General features: G+C 54.5%; 2 protein-coding genes across 2 annotated transcripts; one reads left to right on the forward strand and one right to left on the reverse strand.

Annotated features, from left to right (window-relative positions):
• Positions 1-11,099: 11,099 nt before the first annotated feature.
• LOC134562213 (serine/threonine-protein kinase pim-1-like) lies at positions 11,100-14,869 on the reverse strand. Its single transcript, XM_063419635.1, has 7 exons — positions 14,819-14,869; positions 13,500-13,741; positions 13,010-13,349; positions 12,830-12,880; positions 12,259-12,625; positions 11,443-11,622; positions 11,100-11,206 (listed from the first exon to the last, which is right to left on the reverse strand). The coding sequence occupies exons 1-7, from the start codon at positions 14,867-14,869 to the stop codon at positions 11,100-11,102; spliced, it is 1,338 nt and encodes a 445-aa protein (XP_063275705.1).
• Positions 14,870-24,171: 9,302 nt separating this feature from the next.
• LOC134562214 (serine/threonine-protein kinase pim-1-like) lies at positions 24,172-26,765 on the forward strand. Its single transcript, XM_063419636.1, has 7 exons — positions 24,172-24,310; positions 24,740-24,846; positions 24,976-25,026; positions 25,231-25,275; positions 25,372-25,597; positions 26,243-26,422; positions 26,659-26,765. Exons 1-7 carry the CDS (start codon positions 24,172-24,174, stop codon positions 26,763-26,765), a joined length of 855 nt encoding a protein of 284 aa, XP_063275706.1.
• The last annotated feature ends 325 nt before the right edge of the window (positions 26,766-27,090 follow it).

Below are 27,090 nucleotides of genomic sequence, written 5' to 3' on the forward strand. Positions count from 1 at the left end.
TTTTAGTCTCAGGAAAATTAGAAGAAGAAGTTAAACAGACAACCGTTAAACTGCTAAATTTCCTAGGCGAAAAAGGGTTGAAAGTCTCTAAAAAGAAGTTGCAATTTGTAGAGCCCGAGGTTCGGTATTTAGGACACTTAATTGGGAGAGGTTATAAAAAGTTAGATGTAAACCGAGTACAGGGCATTCTATCATTACCAACACCAAAAACCAAAACAGATATAAGAACATTATTAGGTCTAATTTGGTACTGTAAAATGTGGATCGATAGGCACACCCAATTAGTAAAATTTTTATATGAAAAGCTAGTAGGGAGTGAACCTGTGACATGGAGTGAAGAAGATGAAGAGAAACTGAAGGAACTGAAAGAGAAGTTAGTTACAGCTCCAGTGTTAAGTTTGCCAGATTTAAATAAGTTGTTTGAGTTATATGTAAATGTAGAAGAAGGAGTAGCTTATGGAGTTTTAACTCAGGACTAGTGTGGAGTTAGGAAACCGATTGCTTACATATCCAGGTTACTAGACCCAGTTGTGAGAGGGTGACCTACTTGCCTCCAAGCGGTAGCAGCTACTGTAGTTCTGGCAGAAGAAAGCTACAAGTTAACATTTGGAAATAAAATTAAAGTGTACACCCCACATGACCTCAAGGCAATATTGAACGAAAAAGCCAGTCAATGGAGCTCAGATAGCCGATTGTTTAAATATGAATTAATATTAAATAATATTCAGAATTTAGAATTGGCCACTACAAGAGTGCAGAACCCAGCGCAATTTTTGTATGGAACATCTGAAAGTACATTAGAACACTGGTGCCTTGAGATCATTGATTTACAAACAAAAATCAGAGAAGATTTATGGGAGTATCCACTGCCTGAAGGAGAAGTCCTCTTTGTAGATGGCTCCTCGAGAATAGTAGAAGGGAAACGAGTGTCAGGGTATGCAGTTATAAATGGGAAAGATATGACAGTAGTAGAAAAAGGGAAATTATCTGCAAAGTGGTCAGCTCAGTGTTGTGAAATTTATGCATTGTTAAGAGGACTTAAATGGCTTGAGTACAAAAAAGGCACTATATACACAGATTCCAAATATGCCTATGGAGTGGAGCATACCTTTGGGAAAATATGGGTAGAGGGGGGCTTTGTGAACTCAAAGGGGAAATCACTAGTTCACGAAAATCTAATCAGGGAAGTGTTAGAAGCCCTAAGGAGCCCCTTAGAAATTGCAGTAGTCCATGTTAGAGGCCATCAAAAGGGAAATTCAAAAGAGGTCCAAGGCAATAACTTAGCAGACCAGATAGCCAAGGAAGCTGCTTTAGAAGATCAAAGTAAAGTTTTCTATTTAACCAATCTGGGAGACAAAGATGACAAAGAAGTACCAACATTTAGTGAAAAAGAACTAGAAGAGTTACAGAAGCATGGAGCGGTTCAGAATGAAAAAGAGGAATGGAACATGCCCGATGGGAGGCAAGTGTTGAATAAGGCACTAACTAGGAAAGTGTTAGAAAGCCTCCATGCCTCAACTCACTGGGGAACTCAAGCACTCTGTGACCATTTTATGAGAACTTATGTGTGCATTGGAGCCTTTGAGGTAGCAAAATCTGTAACTCGGGATTCTATGCTTTGTCAGCGAGTAAATAGGAAAGTAATGAAGAAAATGCCACCAGGAGGAAGAGAGCTAGCAACAAGACTGTTTCAAAGTATCCAAGTAGATTTTACTGAGATGCCTCAAGTGCAGAGATATAAATATCTATTAGTTATCATAGACCACTTAACATATTGGGTGGAGGAGTTTCCAACAATAAAGGCAACAGCTGAAGCAGTTAGTAAAGTTTTTTGGAACAAGTAATCCCAAGGTACGGAGTTACAAACATCATAGATTCAGATAGAGGCCCTCACTTTACAGCGAACATTTTACAACAAGTAACTGAGGCTTTAAATATTACCTGGAAGTTCTATACCCCCTGGGGACCGCAGAGCTCAGGACGAGTCGAAAGAATGAACCAGACATTGAAACTAACACTTACAAAATTAACAGAAGAGACAAAAATGAGCTGGTTGAAATGTCTACCTTTGGCTCTGATGAGAATTAGAACACAGCCCAGAGCAGATTTAGGGATCTCTCCATATGAAATGATGTTCGGTTTGCCCTTTTTGACTGCCAGAGATAATTTTGGAACCTATGAAGAAGGGGAGCAGAGTGTTCGAAAGTATGTACAGACTATTAGTAGTCTGTACATACTTTCTTAATTCCCTGAAGGAATTAAGAGAAAAAGGTTATCTCCCTCAGACCACCCCCATTGATTTTAAAATTCACAGATTCCAACCTGGGGACTGGGTTTTGATAAAAACTTGGAAGGAACAACCGTTAATCCCGAAATGGGAAGGTCCTTTTCAGGTCCTCCTGGTCACAGAGACTGCAGTACGTACCCAAGAAAAAGGATGGACACATGCTTCCAGAGTAAAAGGACCAGTTTCCGCCCCAACTGAATAGACAATAGTAAAAGCAGCAGATACTAAACTGATTCTGAAGAAGAAGCCACAAGAGAGACCAGAAGAGTAAAAAGTTTCTTTACAACAGTAAAAAGTCTTCTTTTAAAAAGCTAAAATCTGAAGTTTATCTGTATGACTTAAAGCTAAGAGTTCTAAAAAGTGGTTTGTTAACAATCTATGGTATCAAAATGTTAGAAATTTGATCTAACTTCTGGTATTTTTCATTGCAGACCCTAGAGCCTAAAAAAATAGAGCATCCTCCCATGCACCTAGTAATCTGACCCCAAAAGAAGAAAAAGAAACAAGTCGATACAAAAAGGGAATGTGAGTTCCTGGAACCAGGAGGAGAATAGTAGCCAGTAAGACCGCCACGGGGGGCAAGGCCGGGTCAGAACACACTCTTGCCACACGGAGTGGTAGATCCTCTAGGAAGAGAGCAGAGGAGAGAGATGAGTGGGAGAGTGTTCTGTGCCGGACCCCCGTTGATCTGGGCCCTCCTAGTGATAACTATTACAAAAGGAGATGGGTCCTGTGACAAGTGCTGCTACCCCTTATATGCAGGAGACTCTCGGACAGCCGTCCTTAGAATACATTCCAATCCAAGCCCTGCTTGTATTGACTTTTCACGATTAATAACCTGTAAAGAAGATGGCGAAATCTATTGGCTTTTCGAAAATGTAGGGAATTTTAAACAAAAATTGCTAGGAGAATGCCCTATGAGGAAAAAATGGATCTGCACTGAAAGATCCTAAGCTCGAAGAAACAGGGGGAAAAAAAAAAAATACTATGAACCAGATTTAATTAAAGAAAGAGAGGCAAATGGGATAATTAAAATGGGACCTGAAATTCAAGTGTATGGAGGGAAAAATTTGTATTTAGATCTGGCAGAGAAAATAAGTCATGAGTTCAATGTCACTAACTGTTGGATTTGTGGAGATACCAGAATGGGTATCTCCCATGAATGAAACATGAGAACCAACCAAGAAAGCCCAGAAACAGCGAAAGAAATATATGAAAATTACCAGAAGATGCGAGAAATAAATCAAGTTTATGAAGAAACGGTTTAATATAAAAGTTCGATATTAAGTAGTTGATGTGGGCAAAAGGCCCGATCAAATTCTTAGAGGGGGGAAATTGTTAAAAGTAGATAAATGCTTCTGGGGTGTTATAACAGCTCTTAAGTTTGTATGTTTGGGGAAATTGTTATAAGTTTGTGATAAATGTTTCTGGGGTGTTATAAGTAACAGTTCTTAGGTTTGCATGTTTGGGGTACATGTTAGTAATGTCTCTGCAAACGCTGGAACTGTGACAACAAGAACAGCTCCACAGATGCCATCATGCAGGCAGCATCAAAACCACGAGCCTGGATTGGTAGGGGCAATGGACCAATCACTCGACGCCCTGGCAGAATGATTGGTCCAGGATGACTCTCATTATAAACCAATCAAACCCTAGACAACTGGCCAGTCAGAGAGAGGATCCTGAGCGCCCCAATCAGAGGAGGACAGGAGCGGATAAAAGGGAGTGTTGGAGCTCTGCCAGCGTTCTCTGGCGGACACAACGTATGCCAAGGAGCATCCGGTGTACTGAATTGTTACACTGTTGTTTTGGATGTGTTCTCTGGCTTGTGGTGAGGAGCCTGGGCTTATCCTGGGCTCCCATCTTTGGTAGTTAATAGAAGAAAAGAGGAATATTTTTTTTATTTTTCCATCCGAGTCCTGGCCTCGTTTGTAACAGTATCACTCTGGTCCCCTTGGTTCCATGTGGCCCCACAGTGTCACTCTGGTCCCCTTGGTTCCATGTGGCCTCACAGTGTCACTCTGGTCCCCTTGGTTCCATGTGGCCCCATAGTGTCACTCTGGTCCCCTTGGTTCCATGTGGCCCCACAGTGTCACTCTGGTCCCCTTGGTTCCATGTGGCCCAACAGTGTCACTCAGGTCCCCTTGGTTCCATGTGGCCTCACAGTGTCACTCTGGTCCCCTTGGTTCCATGTGGCCCCACAGTGTCACTCTGGTCCCCTTGGTTCCATGTGGCCTCACAGTGTCACTCTGGTCCCCTTGGTTCCATGTGGCCTCACAGTGTCACTCTGGTCCCCTTGGTTCCATGTGGCCCCACAGTGTCACTCTGGTCCCCTTGGTTCCATGTGGCCTCACAGTGTCACTCTGGTCCCCTTGGTTCCATGTGGCCCCACAGTGTCACTCTGGTCCCCTTGGTTCCATGTGGCCCCACAGTGTCACTCTGGTCCCCTTGCTCACACCAGGCCCCGCAGTGTCACAGGGCACCTTTGGTTCTCTGGGGCTGCAGTGTCTGTTCTGCCCCTGAGCAGGGTCAGCACCAAAGACACAGACACAAAGTTCAGCAATGGTGTGATTTATTCTAATGCAAAACTGCAAAGAATCACAAAAGGAGAAGCTCAGCAATGCACCCAATCATCACTACCAAAGATTGCCTGCAGTGATTAAGAAAGAGACAGCAGCAGTCACCCTCAGACTTTGCCATCACCCAGACCCACACATCAGCTGGGGGAGCTGTCACAGCCAAGGACTGCAGAGCCACTCCCGGACACCGGGAATTCCTGCAGGGGCCTCCAGCCACAGGTGAGGCTCCAACCTGGCTGGGAGAGGGCCCAGCTCTGACAGTGCTGAATAAACAAACTGACAGCACTTCTAGTGCAGGAACATCTGGTTTCATTCTCCTCTTGGGTTCCTCCCAAAGCCTGGCCAGGGCTCAAGGAGGAACCAAGGGAGCTGACTCTGACCATACAGCCCCAAACAAGGCCAGATGTCGGATTTCATGGCCCTGTCCAGCTTCTAACTACAGAAAGGTCAATCCATGTTTAAGTGATGAGTGGATCAATTTATCACAGCACTAATGACCATGCATATTTCATTATGGAGCAGATACAAAGATAACCTTTGGTTGGAAGGTTCATCCAGAGGTCACCTTTGGCTCAGGGCCTGTTGTTCAGGCCTCACTCGGGCCTGTTGTCCAGGCCTTGGCACTTCAGGGACATGGTTTAGTGCTGGGCTTGATAGTGCTGGTGAACAGCGGAACTGGATGTGCTCAGAGGTCTTTCCCAACATGAAGGACTCCATAATTCCAGGATTCCATCTGCTGGATTCATCCAAGACCATGTTAGCAGCATTACTTTGGTCAAAAAGTTTCCTCTTGCTCAGCTCTTGTGGCCTAAGGCTTCAGTTCCTTCAGCTCCTGGTGCTAAGCTGCTCATGCTGAACGAGATGACTCAGAGAGAAGAACACAGAGTTCATGCAATTCCTTCATGGACACTGAGAGGGGAGGGTGTGGAAACAGGAACATTGTTTGGTGTGGCCTCCCCTCTACCCTTCACACCTTTCAGTGCTTTGAACCAGCCCAGAGCTTTCTCCAAGAGTGCAATGGAGCAGCTGTTCCTGCTCCCAGCTCTGGCTCTTCCCAGGCTCTGACCTTGCCTGCTTTTGTCCCTCTTGCTGTGCCCTCCGTTCCCCTGTGCTCGGTGGCTGCTGCCCAGGACTGTGGGACTGGCACAGATCCAGTGGTCGAGCTCCTCCTTTCTCTGCCCTTGGAGCTGCCCGGGCACAGCAGCCTTTTCCATCTGGAAGCTGCACATGGAGAGGGAGTCCCCACCTCTGTTCCTTGCACAGCCCCCAGGAGCCCAGGGCTGCCATCTCAAGGCCCTGCTGGCCCTGAGGGCTCCCAGGTGTCTCAGGCTGCTGTGACACCCCTGCACACGGGAGGGAAGAGTGGCAGAGCTGTGCTCAAAGTCAGCTCCATGTGCTGCTGCTGCTGCTGTGGGGGTCATTTGTGCAGCCCTGCCCAGAGGGAGGGCTCAGCTCCAGGCCCTGCTGCTGCTCCCTGGGCTCAGCCCCAGGTTGGTTGTTGCTGGCAGTGCCAGCAGAGGCGGTGGCTGCAGCAGCGGGTGCTGACAGTGCCCCAAGCCCCGGGGCCGCAGGGGTCCCTGGGCTGGGGCTGGCAGGGAGCTGCCCCTTGTTCTCCCTCTGCCCTGCAGAGCTGGGCTGGGCACAAGTGGGGCAGCACAGCAAACAGGGAGCCTGCCAGACTCCTGCAGCTCTGTCTGCTCAGAGTTTGGGCCTTGGAGCTGCAAGTGCACAAAGGCAGCTGCTTCTGCTCCCTCTGTGTGTGCCCGTGTCCAGCAGTGCTGCTGCATCAGTCTGTGCCCAGCAATGGGGAAAAGCCTCAGCCCTGCTGGGCCAGGAGCTGCCGGGCTGTGCCGGAGCAGCTCAGCCAGCGGGAAGGGAGCTCCTCCACACGGGAACCAGCAGCAAAGCACTGGAGCACCTCGTTCTTGGGCACAGCCCAAATTCTGGGAGGGAATAAAAGAGTTATTCACGTGCATTGGTGCGTCAGCACTGCAGGTGCTGTGCCTGCAAACACATGGCTCGAGATGTGCAAAGGAATTCTGCAACTCTTGACTGGATCAGGATGTCACCAGTGCTGAACTCCAGTTTAGTCCAAAGCCACTTTCCACCTGTGCTGGTCTCTGCTAGATCTTTTTCTTCAGGGTTTCCAGACAAAAGCAAACAGAGGAGGAGCCTACATTTTCATTGTTTATCCAAAATGTCTCTCATTTTGCTGTACATTCCTCTTTTAGGATGTGTTATCCACTTAACAAGGAAAAGAAAAAAGGAAAAAACAGGGAAAAAAGAAAGGGAGAACAAAAAACAAACATGGAGTGAAAAATCTTCTGTAACTTTAGATTAAGAGGTAGCTGATCTTCTTAAAAAGACAACTAAATTACTTAATTTGTGAATGTTTTGATGGCATAGATCCATCTCACTGACCTCAGTATCCTTTTTTAAAAGTATATGGGTTTTCTTTCCAATATTAAGTTATTTGAAATTGTTGTTGAAGCATTAAGAAACTGGCCTATGGATTGTGCATGACTGTATCTTGAGGGTAAAAAATACTACAGTTTGACACTTCGACCTAGAGTTGCAACTGAAAGTTGTAAATCCCAGTGGATTGTGTGACAGCAGCCTTTCCTTGAGAATTTGCAGCATCACAAAGACTTCATCAGTGGGCTTGGGGGTGCTTGGAGCTTTGTCCTGTTCCACTCTGGGATGTCATGAAACAGGACTTCACCTGCCAACATGCCAGGTCACGTTCTGCCACCCCAGCTCCTTGGACCCTGTATCCCCCAAAGCAGACACAAAGTGTTTCTGCTGCTCCCCCCTTGACACAAATCCACAGAGCTGGGATTTTCCCAAGTCTCGTGTCTCAATTGCTCCATATTCCTAAAGAACCAGCAGAGTCCATCCCGATAAATACAGTGAGTTACACGGATGGTGTAACTTCCTGCCAAGAAATCCTGAAACTGCTTCTGAATGATGCTCCCTTCAGCTCTTGGACACCTACTCACACTGAGCTGGGAAAAATTGCCCTGGCCACTGGCTTACAAGTGAGTTATTCCAAACTTAGAACTGTGTGGGAAATCTCTATTCATCCCTATCCTTTTAGTATATCCATACATGGGGATGTGCATGGATGTGTCTTGTGCAAAGAGGAAGGAGTGTGCAAGCAACGTGACTGACACTTTCACTCTCTGTGTTCATTCCATACCCATGGGTACAAAGACATTATGGAAACACTGGCACACACAGACCCTTCTGTCCCTGCAGACAGAGACATCCCAGAGCCCCTGGCACACACAGACCCTTCTGTCCATGCAGACAGAGACATCCCAGAGCCCCTGGCACACACAGACCCTTCTGTCCATGCAGACAGAGACATCCCAGAGCCCCTGGCACACACAGACCCTTCTGTCCCTGCAGACAGAGACATCCCAGAGCCCCTGGCACACACAGACCATTCTGTCCATGCAGGCAGAGACATCCCAGAGCCCCTGGCACACACAGACCCTTCTGTCCATGGGTACAGACACATCCCAGAGCCCCTGGCACACACAGACCCTTCTCTCCATGCAGGCAGAGACATCCCAGAGCCCCTGGCACACACAGACCCCTCTGTCCCTGGAGGACGCAGCGCGGCGGGTGGAGCCGGTTGGTGGCAGCGAGTCCCCCACAGCAGGCCAGACCCGGCTCCAGCCCTGCCAGGCCCTGACAAGGCTCAGTGCCAGCTCCTCTGCAATGGGAAAGCCCTTCAGCCTTGTCCCTGCCCACAGGGGCACTGCTGGCCTGGCAGCGCAGTTTGTTTTCCCCACAGGCTGCAGGAGATGAGAACACAACACTGGCAAACACTGACTGGAAGCCACAGCTCTGGGTGCGCCCCATTGTCACCATGAGATTCTCCCAGTTTTCTGAGCATTCATACTAAAGTAGAAGTGTGCACCTTCTCACGCTCATTCATGTAAACAAGGAGAGTGTGTTTTGTAAATATTGCTATTGTTTTGAATTCCTTCTCCAAGAGAAGGGGAGGTTGAATGACAGTCCTTCTGACCAATGCCGTTGAGAGGTGGGAATGCCACTCTCCAATCCATGGGCACCTTGCTAAAAGTATATAATAGGAAGTAATAAACAAAGCAGGAGATTCTCCCTGCTGCTCTGATCTCCCCAGATTCGTGGCTCTGTGTGTCTTTTAGGGCGAGGCTCCCAGAGACAGCCCATGAACCTCAGCCCTGGCACCACTGTCTGCCCCAGGCTTCAGGGGATGCAGTGGGAGCCCGGCTGGGCTCTGCCCTGGGGCCATCCTGCAGGGACAGCTGCAAACAGGGAGCATTTCCTTGCCACAAACAGCCAAGCCAGGGGTGCAGGGCAGCTGCTCCAGCCCGCACTGCACTGCTGTGTGCTGTGCCCTGGGGCTGGGGCTCCCCGCAGAGGGGACTGCACTGGTGTGCCAGAGGAGACAAAGAAGCTTCAGCTTAACCTTAGTGAGGTGGGTGGGTGGGCTGGGAGAGTGAGGAGGCTCAAGGGGATTCACAGAGCTCATCCTGCTGAAAGGACAAGGAAAAGAGAGTGGGAACTCAGCACTGAGGAGAGCTGAGGGCTGGACAGCAGCTCTCACTGACACTAAAATGCCACAGGACCTCGGAGATATTGCTGCTCTTCAGCCAGTGACAGGATGAGGCCCTAAACCTGGGGTTTGGTCTTCCTTGTGGTGAAGGCCATCAAGGAAGGCAACAGTGTGACGGAGACTGTGATGGACTGGGAACTCACTGGGGGAAAGGAGGGAGCAGTTGTGAAATTTAAAAGTAGGTGGGGGAGAGAAATCTTCAGGAAAGGGCTGAGCTACACCTTGGGCAAGTTGATAAATGTCATTTGAGGTCATCCCAGATTGATTGCATTTCAGAAGTTCTTGATCAAGTTTAATTTTGGAGGGTGTGATGTTTTCCCTCGGAGATGTACACTCTGCAAGCTGCATTGCCCAAGTACTCAAGCAAGTCTCTGCTGCAGGTCGCACCATTTCTTCTTTGGCTGATTCTGGCCTGGGGCTGAGCTCCAGCAGAGCCCTGGCAGAGCCCAGAGCAGCCTCAGCATCCGCAGAGCCCAGCTGCAAGGAGAGAAACCAGAACCCGCCCGTCAGCTGAAGGCTCCTGTCCCCCTTGTCCCAGTGCCCGCCGTGCCCAGGCCATGCTGGCCGTGCCCAGAGCGGTGCCCAGAGCTGCCCATCATTGCTGCCCTTGGCAGCAGAGCAGGAGGGCAGGACATGTGCCCAGCCTGCAGCCAGCCGTGGCACATCCACCTCCTCAGCAGCTGCCCACAGCAGGATGCTCCTGTGCTGGCTGCCATCTCCCAAAAGCTCTGATCCCACCCAGGCCAAGAAGACGGGACCCACCTGACGCCATCCGCCGCTGGAAGAAAAGCTGCTCCCAAACGATGTCCTCAGCCTTCTCCAAGGGCACGGCCCATCCACGGCACGGCTGGTCCCAAGCACTTCCCCGTCCAGACTGGACAACACCTAGAACGCTTCCTTTAGAGAAACAAACAGCAAATTAACGAAAATAGACTACAGACAAAAAGGGAAAATGAGGGAAATGGCACAGTGGATACTGGGGGCTGTTGGCAGGGCCAGGACCCCACACCCATTTCACACCCACCCCAGCTCATGCCCCCCAGCCCTGCCAAAATGCACCTTGGCGCCCACTGAAAAATCAGTTGCTTCCACCCCGGCAAAAGGGGGAACCTTTGTTTCCCAGCCAGCCTGTGCAATGCCCAAATCTGGGAGCATCCCCCTGTGTGTGCACTCATCTGCAAATTCGCTGTGGAGCCTGGCTTTGAAGAAGGTGCCAGAATCGAAGTCCATCATCTTCAGCTTTGTGGTGGCCTGGTCGAGGAAGAGGTTTTCATCCTTGATGTTGTCCTGGCTGTCTCCAGCAGCAGCAGCCCCACCTGGCACAGCTTCTCCAGGGGCTGCTTCTCTTTCCCTGGGAGTGAGACCAGGCTGTCAGTGTTCTGCCCAGGGCCCCAGCTGGCAGTGACCCAGGACAAGCCAAAGCAGCTGGGATGGCAGCCAGCAGTGCTGGGCAGAGCAGCTCAGCTCCAGCACAGGGGCTGTGTGTTCCCATCTGATGACCCCTGTGCAGTGACACAGGCAGGACAAAAAAGTCTGGGTCCTTTGCTTCTGATTGCCAAGGCATGTGTGGAGCTGGAACTTACCAGGGCCCTGCATCGCTGTTTCTGTGGCTCTCTCCCTTCTTCTATGGCAGATGACTATCCTGTATCCAGGGATGACTGAACAGGTCTTCTACTGAAGGCCGGTCCACATGCAGCATGGATAAACACCGCCGGATGACATCTTGGCACTCTGGCGAGAGAAACCAGAAACCGCCGGTCAGTTGGAGAAGGCTCCTGTCTGTCCCACTGTTCCCATTCTCAGGCCATGCTGCATTTGCTCAGAGCTGGGCCTAAACTTTCCCAGGAATTCCCTGGTTTGGAGGAAAGCAGGACAGCAGGACATGTGCCACCTCCTCAGCAGCTGCCACAGCCCACTGCTGTCTCCCAGCACTGGCATTTCCCCCGTGCCCAGAGATGAGGATTCACCTTGAGAGAGCCGTGGTGGCAGCGAGAGCTGATGGTCCCAGCTGATCTTGTGGCCCCTCCTGAAAGGGTGCTCCCCACACACCATCTGGTGCAGCAGGATGCCCAGGGACCAGACGGTAGCTGGCTGTCCATAGTACCAGCCAAACTGGTTCCATTCCGGGGGACTGTATGACGGTGTTCCTATGGAATACAGATGGAGTTCATCAGGGGGATGCTGCTGCTCCCAGAGCCTGGCCCCAGCATCCCTGGGCGTGCAGGGGCTGCCCCAGTGGCACGTGGTGTGACCTGCTGCCCTCTGGCCAGCACCTGGGACTTGTGTACAAACTTAGGGTTGGAAAAGAAGCCACTGGTGTCGGAAGGTGGCAGTGGAAGCCCTGGTAAGGCCCAACCATGACAAGCAAAACCCACTCAGTGCTGGGGAAAAACCATGCCTTACTCGTCCCTGCCTGCATTGCCCCAAAAACCATTATGAACCCAAAGCAAATCAGGCAATCACAGCAGTCCAAGCCCTTACTCACCTGCACACCAAACTGGCTGGTGCACATGTTCTGGCTCCCCTCTCAGCCACCCTCACCCACGGGTGCTTCTGTTGGGCTGGCTGCCCCAGCCCCAGTCCCAGTCCCAGGCAGAGTGGCTGGCAAAGGCTGCCAGCAGGGCTGGAAGCTGGTCCCCCCACCCACTTGTGTTCAAAAGCAGCTGGGCTGAAGACTCAGTGCCATGAGTGGCAGGGAACCCCAGTACCACACCCAGGCTGGGCTGTGAGGTGTTTGGCCAGGAGATGTCTGGAATGGGGAGCACACCCCTGCGAGGGCTCACCTGCAAAGTGAGTATAGGCTGTGTCTTGTAGGTAGGTGCCACAGCCAAAATCAATCAATTTGGCCTGCCCGGTGGCCAGGTCAAGCAGGATGTTCCCTGGCTTGAGGTCGCGGTGCAGGACCCCGCAGCTGGTGCAGTGCCGCACGGCCTCCAGCACCTGGCGGAACAGCTCCCGCGCCACCTCCTCGCACAGGAACCGCCGTGCCCGAATGAAATGCTGGAGGTCCTGAGAACGCTCCGGGCGCTCCATGATGATAATGATGTCTTTGGGGAGCTCCAGCCACTCCAGCAGCTGGACGACACCAGGGAAGCCAGTGGAGACCTTGTGCAGCAGCACGATCTCCAGTGGTGCGCTGGTGCCGTTGGGCTGTGGGAGGAGCACAATGTTGTCAGTGAGGCTGAGGCCGTGCCAGGGGTCAGGGACCCCTCAGCCAGCCTGGGATGCTCTGCGCCCTTTGCTGGCCCCACGCCCGCTCTCCCTCCAGGCGTCCTGGCGGCTTCCACCCTGCCAGGCCTCAGCTCATCCCTGCCCGGCATGGCCCAGCTTCTCCTGCTGGCCCCGCTCACTCACCAGCTCACCCCAATGCCGGACACGGTTCCGTGGCACCCTTTTGATGGCCACCTGCAAGCCAAGGGGAGCAGCAGGCTGAGCTCACTGCCTGCCCTGCCCAGCCCCAGCCTCCTTCTCCTTCGCCCTCCTCCTCCTCCTGCGCCCCTTCCTCGTGCACCCACCACCGGCCCTGCCGCTCACCGGGGCACGGTCTGAGAGCCGTGTGGCCGCCCAGACGCTGCCGAAGCCGCCGTGGCCCAGCAGCGAACCCAGGCGGTACTGCTCCTGGAGGGCCTGCAGCGCCTTCCCTGCCGGCGAGACGCGGCTGTCAGCGCTCGGCCCGGGGCCAGGAACGGCCCCCGAGCGCCCCTCGAGCGGCCCGGGCTGGGCATCCCCAGGCATTTGCTCCTGGCAACGGGACAGCAGCGGCTCAGGGCCAGCGGCCGCGCTGCCAAGCGGAGGAGCTTGGGCTGGGGAAGCCGCAGTGGAGGCGGCGGGAGCAGCCGCACCGCCTGTGTCCTCTGCGGGCCCAGGGACGAGCTGGGGCCGGGGCCGGGGCTGGGGCAGGGGCCGGGGCCGGGGCCGGGGACGGGGCCGGGGCCGGGGCCGGGGCCGGGGCCGAGGCTCGAGCCGGGGCCGGGGCCGGGGCCGGGGCCGGGTTCGGGGCCGGGGCCGGGGCTGGGGCCGGGGCCGGGGCCGGGGCCGGGGCTGGGGCCGGGGCCTGGGCTGGGCTCGGCACAGGCGCAGCCAAAGGCCAGCAATGCTGCCCCAGCCCCAGGCACTGATGCCCGCCCAGCAGCGCCATCGCCAGCACTGCCAGAGCCGGGCGAAAGCGAGACCGCGGCGGGACGCCCGGGGGCAGGGACGGGGCAGCCCCGCCCGGGGCCGGGGGTGGGCCCGAGGCATGGCCCGGCCCAGCAGGGGAGAGGGAGACTGGGTTGGGAGGGGGACACTGGGAAAAGGAGAGGCTGCGGGACTGTGGGAGAGGGAGAGGGGAAGCACGGGTTTGTCAACAAAGCCGCTTTTTTCTTCTCTGCTGCTGCCGCTGCCGCTGCTGCCGCTGCTGCCGCTGCTGCTGCTGCAACTGAAGCTCCAGGGCCGTTTGTCCCCTTGTCAGTTTTTTCCGTTGCCCCCTCTGCCTCGCACCGAGCCCTGCACTCCCCGGGGCAGCCCCTGAGCCTGTCCAAACACGGGAACTTCGCCGTTTTCAGTCAGGGCCCAGTCTTGACTCCTGCACAGTGACAGAGGAATCCCCTTGGCTGTTGCTGTGCATTGTCCCTGCTGAGGGTCAGACACTGTCACAGCACATTCCCTGAATGCAGAATTTGTACCTGACCCAAGCACTGCACTTGTGTCTCTGGCATTGCTTTCCAAGAAAAACGGGAAGGCAAACTGGATGTAGCTCATGGTATTTTACAGTGTCTAAATCTTACCAAGTCTTGGATGTCAGAGGTGAGACCCATTTAGAATTAATGAGATGGAGAAGTAGTTTAAGATGGAAAGTGGGACAGAGAAATAAACAGAGGAAAATATCTTGGGTTGTTTCTTTCCACTTTCATTTCATTTCCTAAAAGCTGTTTCCGTTTTCCCAGAATCTTCTCCACAGTCCTGTCTGCTCTTTCCAAGAACCTTTCCTGGAGAACGAGTTGCACCATCTGTCACAAGATAGCCCACCCATGCAGCTTCTCTTGACTTTCCACAACATGTGTGAAGCAGGAGTCTTGCAGCAAAGCAGGAGAAAGGTTTTGAGAACTTGACAACTTTTTCTTTCCTTTCCCCTTGTGTGCTGGGGAGTTGTGCCATTGGGAAGGTTTTCATTGTTCCTGTTCTACCCGAAGCAAACAGGACGGGCTCCCAGGGGTACCTACTGGGAGTCTGTTATCGTCCACCCAAACAGGAAGAAGAGGTGGACAACTTCTTCTCTAAGAAGCTGGAGAATGTTTCAGGATCACCAGCCCTTGTTCTCGTAGGTGACTTTAACCTACCAGACATCTGCTGGGAACTCAATACAGCGGCAAAGAGGCAGTGCAGGAAGGTTTTGGAGTGGATGGAGGACAACATTTTGTGACAGCGGGTGAGTGAGGCCAGCAGGGGAGGGACTATGTTTGACCTGTTGTTTGCAAATAGAGAAGGGCTGGTGGGAGATGTGGTGCTTGGAGGCTGCTTGGGGCACAGGGATGATGAAATTACAGAGTTCTCAATATGTGGTGAATTCAGGAGGGACATCAAAAAGATTTTTACATTGGACTTCTGGAGGGCAGACTTTGGCCATTTTAGGAGACTTATTCAGAGAGTTCCTTGGGAAGGAACCCTTAAAAACAGAGGAGTCCAGGAAAGGTGGGTGTGCTTCAATGCAGAGATCTTGAGGGCACAGGAACAGACTGTCCCTGTGTGCTGAAAGATGAGCTGACAAGGCAAACGTCCAGCCTGGATGGGCAAGGAGATTTCAGAGGAACTTAGGAACAAAAAGAGGATGTATCATTTTTGGAAGGAGGGTCAGGTCTCTCAGGAAGTATTTAAGGGAACATGTAGGAAAAAAAATATTAGGGAGGCCAAAGCTCAGTTTGAAGTCGTTTTGACAACTTTTGTAAAGGATAATAAAATATGTTTTTACAAATAAATTAATGGCAAAAGGAAGGGTAGGACCAACCTTTGTTCTCTACTGGATGTGGGAGGAAACTTAGGAACTGCAGATGAGGAGAAGACAAAAGTGCTTAACTGAGCCTTCTTTGGCTCAGCCTTTAGTGGGAAGACGGCTTGTCCTCAGGACAGCTGCCCTCCTGGGCTGGTAGATGGTGTCAGGGAGCAGAATGGTGCCCCTGTTATCCAGGAGGAGGCAGTCAAGGAACTGCTGAGCCACTTGGATGTTCAAAATCCATGGGCCCAGATGGGATCCAGCCCAGGGTGTTGAGGGAGCTGGCAGATGAGCTTGTGAAGCCACTCTCCATCATTTCCCAACAGTCCTGGCTCACTGGTGAGGTTCCAGAGGACTGGAGGTTGGCCAATGTGTTGTGTGACCCCTACACCAGAAGGGTAGAAAGGAGGATCCTAGTAATTATAGGCCAGTTTGATATGGGAAACATATCTAAAATTCAGAATTTTAGAAGCATTTAATGTGCTTAAGCAGATGGAGGGGAAGCCGAAATATACAGCTTATTTAGCAATCCTGTAAAAGCAGAAAAACAACTTGTAGCAGAACACATGAGGATTTAGTTGCTAGGTAAAGGCCACAGAGATAAGATGTATATTGTGTATATTGTGAAAACTCAGTAAAGCAAGACTTAGGTATAGTGAAAACCCCATAAAGCAGAACCTGCGGCTTAAGAAATCAGAAAGAACCAGGCTCGTGGTTTTGGCCAGGACAAAGTGACCTGGGAGTTAGCCAAACCTTCACTGCACCTGCCCAGAGGCAGAGGTCAAACAGTGAACAACTGAGGAAGACCTCTTACTTCATCAGAAGACCCCAGCCTGCAACCACCAGGAGATGTGGCACCAGAGAAGGCTAATTATAATAGGAAGTGCAAGGAGGCGGAGAGTGGGCAGAGAATGGGCGGGGAGGGAGGGGTTGTTTTGTGGGATCTGAGTGTATTTAAACCTTAAACCTGTCTCAACCAGGTACGCAGGTATGGTGGAAAATCCCCCTTGTGTCCCAGATGGAAATAAAACTGCTTTACAGTTTGAATTGTAAATCCTTATCCCACAACTCAAGTCAGCCTGAACTCAGTACCCAGTAGGGTACTGCAGCAGTTTATACTGAGTGTCATCACACAGCACCTACAGGATGGCCAGGCTATCAGACCCGGCCAGCACGGGTTTAAGAACAGAAGGTCGTGTTTGACCAACCTGGTCTCCGTTTATGACCAGGTGACCCGCCAGGTGGGTGCGGGAAAGGCAGTGGATGTTGTGTACCTGGATTTCAGCAAGGCCTTGGACACTGTCTCCCACAGCACACTCCTGGAAAAGCTGGCAGGCCACAGCTTGGACAGGAGCACTCTGTGCTGGGTTAAGAACTGCCTGCATGGCTGGGCCCAGAGAGTGCTGGTGAAGGTTCTGCATCCAGCTGGTGGCACCAGTGGTGTTCCCCTGGGGTCTGTGCTGGGGCCAGTTCTGTTCAATATTTTTATTGACGACATGGATGAGGGGATTGAGTCTTTCATTAGTAAATTTGCAGCTGACACTAAGCTTGGACCGTGTGTCCATCTACTGGAGGGTAGGAGGGCTCTGCAGAGAGACCTGGAATGACTGGATAGATGGGCAGAGTCCAGTAGGATGAAGTTTAATAAGTGCAAGTGCTGAGTCCTGCATTTTGGCCACAAAAACTTCCTGCAGCACTCCAGGCTGGCAAGAGAGTGGCTGGACAGCAGCCAGGGAAGGGGACCTGGGGCACTGCTGGACAGCAGGCTGGACATGAGGCAGCAGTGTGGGCAGGTGGGCAAGAAGGCCAATGGCTCCTGGCCTGGATCAGGAATGGTGTGGCCAGCAGGAGCAGGGCAGTGTTTCTTCTCCTGTACTCGGCACTGGTGAGGCCGCACCTCGAGTGCCGTGTCCAGTTCTGGGCCCCCAATTTAGGAAGGACATTGAGACGCTTGAGCACATCCAGGAGAGGGCAACAAGGCTGGTGAGGGGCTTGGAACAAAAACCCTGTTAAGAACGGCTGAGGGAGCTGTGGTTGTTTCGCCTGGAGAAAAGGAGACTCAGAGGTGACCTAATCGCTCTCTACAATTCCCTGAAGGGTAGCTGTAGTCAGGTGGAGTTTGGTCTCTTTCTCCAGACAGCAGCTTACACAACAAAAGGACACAGTCTTCAGCTGCCCCAAGGCAAATACAGGATGGATATTAGGAAGAAGTTTTTCACAGAGAGAGTGATAAAGTATTGGAATGGTCTGCCTGGGGAGGTGGTGGAGTCACCATCCCTGGATGTGTTTAAAAAAAGATTGGATGAGGCACTCAGGGCACTAACCCAGGTTAAGCTGAGGTGTTTGGGGCATGGGTTGGATTTGATGCTCTTGAAGGTCTCATCCTACCCAGTCATTCTGTGAATTCGGTAAGAAATTTAGGCTCAGCTCTGGTGGCTCATTCCATCCTGGCCCAGGGCACAGCATCAGGAAGGTCTTTGCATTCCAAGGCTTTGCTGCAGCCAAAGAAATCTCCTGGCTCAGGGTCACCTTTCCTGCTCAGCCAGACCCAAGAGTGCCCCAGCAACAGCAGAGAATGGCAGCATTGCCATGGGCTGGCACAGCAGGGGGAGATTTCCCCCTTGAGAGTGGCTCATATTGCAGTTTTTGCATTCAGGCAGCTGCAGATCCCTCAGCTTTGGTTGCACAGCAGCTGGAAATGCAAGTGCAGGAGCTCTGTTCATGCCCAGCCACAGCAGGTGACAGCAAGGACAGGCTCCTGGCAGCGTGACATTGGTAGGCAGCTCCTTCAACAAAAGCTGGGGGCTGGAACTCTGTGCAGAAAATGCCCTGATGGTCTCTGCACCCAGGCAAAAGGAACAAAGTTTCAGTTCTGGCCTCTCTAGGGAGCACCAAAATGATTCCTTTTCAGAGCAAGGTTGCATTGCCGGCTGTTCCCCAACCCCCAGAGGAGAGCCCAGGGGCCCAAGGAGCTGCGAGCGGGGACTCTGCAGGAGCCGGGACAGCGAGAGAGCCCGGGCTGAAGGTCAGCCCCGGGGCGGGCAGGGCCTGGGAGGGGGCACAGCCCGGGGGTCCCGCAGAGCCTCCCTGCTGCAAAGGCCCGGCTGGGACAGCGGGGCAGCTGCCGGGAGCCGTGTGCCAGGGCCGGGCCGCGGGTGGGTGTTCAAAGTGCCTCCAGGGGAGCAGCTTTTTGTCCCGGCCCGGGGGCATTCCCGCGGGGTCGGGGTCCCTGCGAAGGCGCCGGAGGGCAGGGTGGAAGGGGTTAGTTTGTGGGTTTGTTTGTGGATTATTTTTTGTGGGGGTTGATGGCTGGTTGGGATTTTATTGTTTTGGGAGGGGATACGGGCAATGGTTTTTTGTGAGATGCCCCCGGCAGTTTGAACCCCCTTGGGTGCGGGGAGCGCTGGCGCAGCCCCGGCACGGGCGGGGCGGCCCCGGGCGGGCTGTGGGAGCCGGGAGCGGCCGCCCGGGCCCGGAGCCGCCGCCTTGGGCCGGGAGCCCCCCGGGCAGAGCTCTGTGCTCGGGGCCCAGGCCCGGGCGGCCCGGGGAGCTCTCGGTGGCCCGTGGGCCTCGGCGCAGGTGGGTCCGTGTGGCCGGGCTCCCAGGGGAGCGGGGCGGCCCGGCCGTGGCCGTGCGGGGCCTGTTGGGGCTCGGGGGGCCGGGCTGGGCCGGGCAAAGGCTGAGGGAGAGCGGGGGAAGCGTTGGCACAGAGGCCCCGGGCTCCCCGTGCCCCCCTGGCCACGCAGCCGGGCTCGGGGGCCGCCTCGCTCAGACCCGGCCCCGGCTGCGGGGGTCCCCGCGGGCCCTGGGGAGGGGGCGGCGGGGGCTGGCGGAGCTCTGTGCCCGGGGCTGGGCGCGGCTGCCCAGGGAGCGGGGCATGCAGGGTCCCCCCGTGGTGGGGCTTGCTCTGCCCGGCTCAGGGGCTGCATTGTCAGCCCAGAGACACGTGGGGATTGCCCGGTACCAGCAGCGCTGGGAGGGAAACCCGGGAATGGGGGGAGCAGAAACGGGCAGTGCGAGAGCTGGGGCTGTTCCAGAAGCCTGGACAGGTTGGGAGCAAGGACAAGGGGGACCCATGGATACCCCAGGACTCTGAAAGAGGGACCCTGGATAGTGCTGAGCCCAGAGAAGGGGAACCTCCTGGATTCTCAGGAGCCACAGCAGCCCAGAGAGGGCCAACACCAATACAAACTTGACCCGGGGCAACACTGACAGGGGGATCTCCAGGACCCCAAAGTGGAGAGATGAGAGAGAAGAAACTCATGGTTGGGTGTTTTTGCTGAACCTTGGTCACTTGGTTATTTTGGAGAAATGAATCTTTGTGTTTTGGAGGTTTATATGGGCACCAGAAGCCCAGTGACTTCTAGAGATGGACTTGGGCAGGAGGAACCCCCCAACCCAATGTGCTCATACATTGTATTTTTCCCCAAAGCAGAATTTCCCACTCCCAGACCTTGACCAGATGGAGAAGGCAGCTGCAAGGAAGAGGAAGATGGCCAGGGACAGCCAGGCAGGTGAGGAGGAAGTCAGTGCCCCTTTGCCCCTCTCTCCTGCTCCATCTCCCAGCCCAGCCTGGCCCCGGCTGCAGGACAACCCCGCTGCCGACGCCGTCCTGCCGGGGATGCACTGGGGGGATCTCCTTGCCCTTCCCTCTGGCACGGAGGCAAATCCCATCCACTCCTTGTGCTTCCTCCCCTGGCAAAGAGCTGAGGACAGAGACAAGGGAGGACAAATCCCCACGGCAGAACCTCATGGAAGAGGCTGTTTTGAGCGGCTCCATGGTGCAGGAATGCAACGGGGAAGAAAAGTCACAGAGATCCCGCAGGAGAAGGGGCTCCAAACCCATCTCAGGGTGCTCAGAGGAGGAAAGACCCACCCAGTGCCAGGAAGGTGGACAGAGCTTCAGCCAGGGCTCTGAGCTGGTGGTCCAGGAGCAGCTTCATGATGGGGAGAAGCCCCACAAGTGCTTGGAGTGTGGGAAGAGCTTCAGCTGGAGCAACACCCTGATCCAGTACCAGATGATCCACACCAGGGAGAGGCCCTATGAGTGTTCTGAATGTGGGAAGAGGTTTCAGACCAGCTCACATCTCCTCTAGAACCAGTGGATTCACACAGAGGAGAAGTACTTCTGCTGTCCTGTCTGCAGGAAGGGCTTCAAGAACAACTCCCACCTCGTCACCCACCAGCGCATCCACACCGGAGAGAGGCCCTGTGAGTGTCCCCAGTGCAGGAAGAGCTTCACCCACAGCTCTCCCTTGACCAGGCACCGACAGAGGCACTGGTAAGGGAAGCCCTGTGAGTGACTCGACTGTGGGGAGAGCTTTGTGTGCTGCTCCAACTCTATCCTGCATCAGGGGACCCACGCTGGGCAGAGCCCTGATGACCCACATTCCCTGTGATCTGCACTGGGGAGACACTGGGCTGGTGGTCCTTTTGTTTGGTGGTCCCTAATATTCTTTTGATTCCTCTTCATCCCTTTAAAACAGACAAAATTGGGATAAAAATGAACAAATTCATCAAAGGCATCTAAAGCCTCACTTTTTGCTAGTTTTTCGAGGGGATCTGGGATTCAGGGGGATACTTGGTAGGATTTAAGGGTTTGGGGGTATTTGGTGTCATTTTCTCCATTTCTTGGCACTCAAAGAGATGAGAAGGTTTGATCTGTTACCTCAAAACCACTCAATGCCACTGAAAACTATTCAATCCCTCCCCAAAATTTCTTGATTTCAACAGCCCCTCAGGGTGGAACGGGGTTGGAAGGACTTTGGTGAAGTGTGCTGCAAATCAGGAGGGGTGAGATGGGCATTGGGTGAGGGGGGTGGGTGGGATGGGGTTTGGGAGGGGTGGGATGGGGGAAATATGTCTTGGGAAGGGGGTCCTGATGTCCAGGAGAGGTGGGATGGCTTTGGGTGGGGATTGGGAGGGTGTGGTGAAATCTGGAATGAGAAAGCCAAAGGCTGGGAATAGTGAAGGGAGAGGGAACCCATTCCTCAGGGAGTTTTTGGGTATTCCACATTCCTAAAGGCATTTTGGTGCATCCCAGGTTTCTGAGGCGGTTTGGGGGCACTCCCCAATTCTTGGCAGGGGGTTCCTGAGAGCAGCTCCATGGAGCCCCATTGCCAGGGGTGGTTGCTTTGGGCACGAGCTCAGAGCTGCAGCCAGAGTCCATTGCCTCGGTGCTGGAGAGCAGAGAAATGATGAAAGGCTCCAGATATCTCCAGAGTGTGTTTGGGGGCCCAGGACAAGTTCTGCATAGGTGGGACAGTCACTGCCCCAGCCCCAGCCACTGCAGCCTCTGGGCCAGCCCCAAAGTGGCTGCCAAGCCCCTGGCACCCCCAAAACCCCACCTGTGAGAGGGACCAGAGCAGGTGAGGCTGTGACACGGCTGTGACACTGACACGTCCCACGGCCCCGGAGCTCACAGCAGCTGAGATGGGCTGGATCCAAGGTCTTGGCTGTGGATGTCTCTCTCTCTCTTCTCCTGACTTCCTCTTCTCAAAATATGGATAACTTGAAGTTGTAGGGTTTAGCGTTTTCTGAGTCAGTGCTTTGTAAAGTGCCTTACCATATTCCAGGTTTAATATAATTTATAAGCTGGGTACTATTTCTGTGTAAATGTTTACATCATAGGTTATAGCTTAGGAAAAATACTGTTCAGTGCTGTTCTTTTGTTAAATTGTGTAAGGTGTAAGTTAAGGTTAAGGTAGAAGCTAAGTCCTGTTAGTTTGAGCTCTGTTCAGCTTTTAGGCCATGTTCCTTTTATCCTTGCCCTCACTGTCCTCTTGTCACACACACACAGAGGGACAGTTCTCGGTTTGTTTGTGGTTTGATTGCTGGATTTGGTTTGGTTGTGTTGATGCTTTCCTTCCTTGCTGTGCCTAAAGTGTCCAGTCAGGGGTAGAGTGACTCTTGCCAAGGAACTTGGTCATGCCTCACCACCTGTGCTCCTAATTGGTGACTTTTGTCAAATATGCTAATCTGCTAAACTTATAAAACTGTATTGACTTCATGGGGGGGTTGGGCGTTTTGTGGACATTTTCTGTATCTCCCCTTGGAGGCCTCCAATAAAGATCAGCCTTTCTGTTACCTCCTCTATAATATTATCTCCAAAGGGTGTTACTTTATTTCTAGGTTCTGTAAAGCATCAACACAGCGGGGTCTCAGGGCACCCAGGAGACCACAGTGACACAATGACATCTTGGGGAGCCAAGTGCCAGCTGCAAACACAGCGGGGCCTGATGGAAGCCAGGCGCCACTTGGAGAGTGCCAGGGCACGTGGGACTCAGTGCCCGCTGTGACACAGCACAGCCCCATGGAGCTCAGCAGACCATTGTGACAACGTGGAATCCCATGGATGCAAGGCTCTACTTGGGCAGAGTGGGGTCTCCTGGGACACAGGTGCCACTGGGGCATTGCCAGCTCTTGTATAACCCAGTGCCCCTTGTGACACAGGGCAGCCTCATGGAACTGTCCTGGGGATGGTTCATAACCCATCACCATTTTGGGTTGTTTTTTGTTTTGTACCAGGAATGGTCACTGCCTCCCCTCCCTGCCTCTGGGAGTGCTGCAATGGGTGGAGGGGCAGCCCGGGGTCCTGCAGGGGTTGGGGGACAGGGGCTGCTCTTCCTTCTGGTTGCGGTGCTTGACTCAGTGGCCACGTGGCACAGCGCATCTGATTTGAGGTCTTGTTGCCCTGTGGTTTTGGTCTTTTGCTTTTTTCCTCTTGTTTTTTTTCTCCTCTTCCTGCTTGGGTGGACGATAACAGACTCCCAGTAGGTACCCCTGGGAGCCCGTCCTGTTTGCTTTGGGTAGGACAGGAACAATGAAAACCTTCCCAATGGCACAACTCCCCAGCCCACATGGGGAAAGGAAAGAAAAAGTTGTCAAGTTCTCAAAACCTTTCTCCTGCTTTGCTGCAAGACTCCTGCTTCACACATGTTGTGGAAAGTCAAGAGAAGCTGCATGGGTGGGATATCTTGTGACAGATGGTGCAACTCATTCTCCAGGAAAGGTTCTTGGAAAGAGCAGACAGGACTGTGGAGAAGATTCTGGGAAAGCTGAAACAGCATTTCGGAAATGAAATGAAAGTGGAAAGAAACAACCCAAGATATTTTCCTCTGTTTATTTCTCTGTCCCACTTTCCATCTTAAACTACTTCTTCATCTCATTAATTCTAAGTGGGTCTCACCTCTGACATCCAAGACTTGGCAAGATTTAGACACTGTAAAATACCATGAGCTACATCCAGTTTGCCTTCCCGTTTTTCTTGGAAAGCAATGCCGGAGACACAAGTGCAGTGCTTGGGTCAGGTACAAATTCTGCATTCAGGGAATGTGCTGTGACAGTGTCTGACCCTCAGCAGGGACAATGCACAGCAACAGCCAAGGGGATTCCTCTGTCACTGTGCAGGAGTCAAGACTGGGCCCTGACTGAAAACGGCGAAGTTCCCGTGTTTGGACAGGCTCAGGGGCTGCCCCGGGGAGTGCAGGGCTCGGTGCGAGGCAGAGGGGGCAACGGAAAAAACTGACAAGGGGACAAACGGCCCTGGAGCTTCAGTTGCAGCAGCAGCAGCGGCAGCAGCGGCAGCAGCGGCAGCAGCAGAGAAGAAAAAAGCGGCTTTGTTGACCAACCCGTGCTTCCCCTCTCCCTCTCCCACAGTCCCGCAGCCTCTCCCTTTCCCAGTGTCCCCGTCCCAACCCAGTCTCCCTCTCCCCTGCTGGGCCGGGCCATGCCTCGGGCCCACCCCCGGCCCCGGGCGGGGCTGCCCCGTCCCTGCCCCCGGGCGTCCCGCCGCGGTCTCGCCTTCGCCCGGCTCTGGCAGTGCTGGCGATGGCGCTGCTGGGCGGGCATCAGTGCCTGGGGCTGGGGTAGCATTGCTGGCCTTTGGCTGCGCCTTTACCGAGCCCAGCCCAGGTCCCGGCCCCAGCCCCGGCCCCGGCCCCGAACCCGGCCCCGGCCCCGGCCCCGGCCCCGGCCCCGGCCCCGGCCCCGACCCCGGCCTCGGCCCCGGCCCCGGCCCCGGCCCCGGCCCCGGCCCCGGCCCCGGCCCCGGCCCCGGCCCCGGCTCGTCCCTGGGCCCGCAGAGGACACAGGCGGCGCGGCTGCTCCCGCCGCCTCCACTGCGGCTTCCCCGGCCCAAGCTCCTCCGCTTGGCAGCGCAGCCGCTGGCCCTGAGCCGCTGCTGTCCCGTTGCCAGGAGCAAATGCCTGGGGATGCCCAGCCCGGGCCGCTCGAGGGGCGCTCGGGGGCCGTTCCTGGCCCCGGGCCGAGCGCTGACAGCCGCGTCTCGCCGGCAGGGAAGGCGCTGCAGGCCCTCCAGGAGCAGTACCGCCTGGGTTCGCTGCTGGGCCACGGCGGCTTCGGCAGCGTCTGGGCGGCCACACGGCTCTCAGACCGTGCCGCGGTGAGTGGCGCGGCCGGTGATGGGTGCACAAGGAAGGGGCGCAGGAGGAGGAGGAGGGCGAAGGAGAAGGAGGCTGGGGCTGGGCAGGGCAGGCAGTGAGCTCAGCCTGCTGCTCCCCTTGGCTTGCAGGTGGCCATCAAAAGGGTGCCACGGAACCGTGTCCGGCATTGGGGTGAGCTGGTGAGTGAGCGGGGCCAGCAGGAGAAGCTGGGCCATGCCGGGCAGGGATGAGCTGAGGCCTGGCAGGGTGGAAGCCGCCAGGACGCCTGGAGGGAGAGCGGGCGTGGGGCCAGCAAAGGGTGCAGAGCATCCCGGGCTGGCTGAGGGGTCCCTGGCCCCTGGCACGGCCTCAGCCCCACTGACAACATTGTGCTCCTCCCACAGCCCAACGGCACCAGCGCACCACTGGAGATCGTGCTGCTGCACAAGGTCTCCACTGGCTTCCCTGGTGTCGTCCAGCTGCTGGAGTGGCTGGAGCTCCCCAAAGACATCATTATCATCATGGAGCGCCCGGAGCGTTCTCAGGACCTCCAGCACTTCATTCGGGCACGGCGGTTCCTGTGCGAGGAGGTGGCGCGGGAGCTGTTCCGCCAGGTGCTGGAGGCCGTGCGGCACTGCACCAGCTGCGGGGTCCTGCACCGCGACCTCAAGCCAGAGAACATCCTGCTTGACCTGGCCACCGGGCAGGCCAAATTGATCGATTTTGGCTGTGGCACCTACCTACAAGACACAGCCTATACTCACTTTGCAGGTGAGCCCTCGCAGGGGTGTGCTCCCCATTCCAGACATCTCCTGGCCCAACATCTCACAGCCCAGCCTGGGTGTGGCTCTGGGGATTCTCCCTTTCCCTGCCACTCATGGCACTGAGTCTTCAGCCCAGTTGCTTTTGAACACAAGTGGGTGGGGGGACCAGCTTCCAGCCCTGCTGGCAGCCTTTGCCAGCCACTCTGCCTGGGACTGGGGCTGCGGCTGGGGCAGCCAGCCCAACAGAAGCACCCGTGGGTGGGGGTGGCTGAGAGGGGAGCCAGAACATGTGCACCAGCCAGTTTGGGGAGCAGGTGAGAAAGGGCTTGGACTGCTGTGATTGCCTGGTTTGCTTTGGGTTCATAATGGTTTTTGGGGCAATGCAGGTAGGGACGAGTAAGGCATGGTTTTTCCCCAGCACTGAGTGGGTTTTGCTTGTCATGGTTGGGCCTTGCCAGGGCTTCCACTGCCACCTTCCGACACCAGTGGCTTCTTTTCCAACCCTAAGTTTGTACACAAGTCCCAGGTGCTGGCCAGAGGGCAGCAGGTCACACCACGTGCCACTGGGGCAGCCCCTGCACGCCCAGGGATGCTGGGGCCAGGCTCTGGGAGCAGCAGCATCCCCCTGATGAACTCCATCTGTATTCCATAGGAACACCGTCATACAGTCCCCCGGAATGGAACCAGTTTGGCTGGTACTATGGACAGCCAGCTACCGTCTGGTCCCTGGGCATCCTGCTGCACCAGATGGTGTGTGGGGAGCACCCTTTCAGGAGGGGCCACAAGATCAGCTGGGACCATCAGCTCTCGCTGCCACCACGGCTCTCTCAAGGTGAATCCTCATGTCTGGGCACGGGGGAAATGCCAGTGCTGGGACACAGCAGTGGGCTGTGGCAGCTGCTGAGGAGGTGGCACGTGTCCTGCTGTCCTGCTTTCCTCCAAAACAGGGAATTCCTGGGAAAGTTTAGGCCCAGCTCTGAGCAAATGCAGCATGGCCTGAGAATGGGAACAGTGGGGCAGACAGGAGCCTTCTCCAACTGACCGGCAGTTTTTGGTTTCTCTCGCCAGAGTGCCAAGATGTCATCCGGCGGTGTTTATCCATGCTGCATGTGGACCGGCCTTCAGTAGAAGACCTGTTCAGTCATCCCTGGATGCAGGATAGTCATCTGCCATAGAAGAAGGGAGAGAGCCACAGAAACAGCGATGCAGGGCCCTGGTAAGTTCCAGCTCCACACATGCCTTGGCAATCAGAAGCAAAGAACCCAGACTTTTTTGTCCTGCCTGTGTCACTGCACAGCGGTCATCAGATGGGAAGACACAGCCCCTGTGCTGGAGCTGAGCTGCTCTGCCCAGCACTGCTGGCTGCCATCCCAGCTGCTTTGGCTTGTCCTGGGTCACTGCCAGCTGGGGCCCTGGGCAGAACACTGACAGCCTGGTCTCACTCCCAGGGAAAGAGAAGCAGCCCCTGGAGAAGCCGTGCCAGGTGGGGCTGCTGCTGCT

Source organism: Prinia subflava, chromosome 26 (genome assembly GCF_021018805.1).
Source record: "Prinia subflava isolate CZ2003 ecotype Zambia chromosome 26, Cam_Psub_1.2, whole genome shotgun sequence".
NCBI lineage: Eukaryota > Metazoa > Chordata > Aves > Passeriformes > Cisticolidae > Prinia > Prinia subflava.

Bases quoted from the DNA above. Each gene is read 5' to 3' on its own strand.
- LOC134562214 (XM_063419636.1), top strand. From the start codon at position 24,172: ATGCCTCGGGCCCACCCCCGGCCCCGGGCGGGGCTGCCCCGTCCCTGC. The intron at 24,847-24,975 runs GTGAGTGGCGCG...CTTGGCTTGCAG, and splicing joins GGCTCTCAGACCGTGCCGCG to GTGGCCATCAAAAGGGTGCC. The intron at 25,276-25,371 runs GTCTCCACTGGC...GAGCGTTCTCAG, and splicing joins AGATCGTGCTGCTGCACAAG to GACCTCCAGCACTTCATTCG.
- LOC134562213 (XM_063419635.1), bottom strand. From the start codon at position 14,869: ATGTTGTCCTCCATCCACTCCAAAACCTTCCTGCACTGCCTCTTTGCC. The intron at 12,626-12,829 runs GTGAGTGAGCGG...CTCCTCCCACAG, and splicing joins TCCGGCATTGGGGTGAGCTG to CCCAACGGCACCAGCGCACC. The intron at 11,207-11,442 runs GTGAATCCTCAT...TTCTCTCGCCAG, and splicing joins GCCACCACGGCTCTCTCAAG to AGTGCCAAGATGTCATCCGG.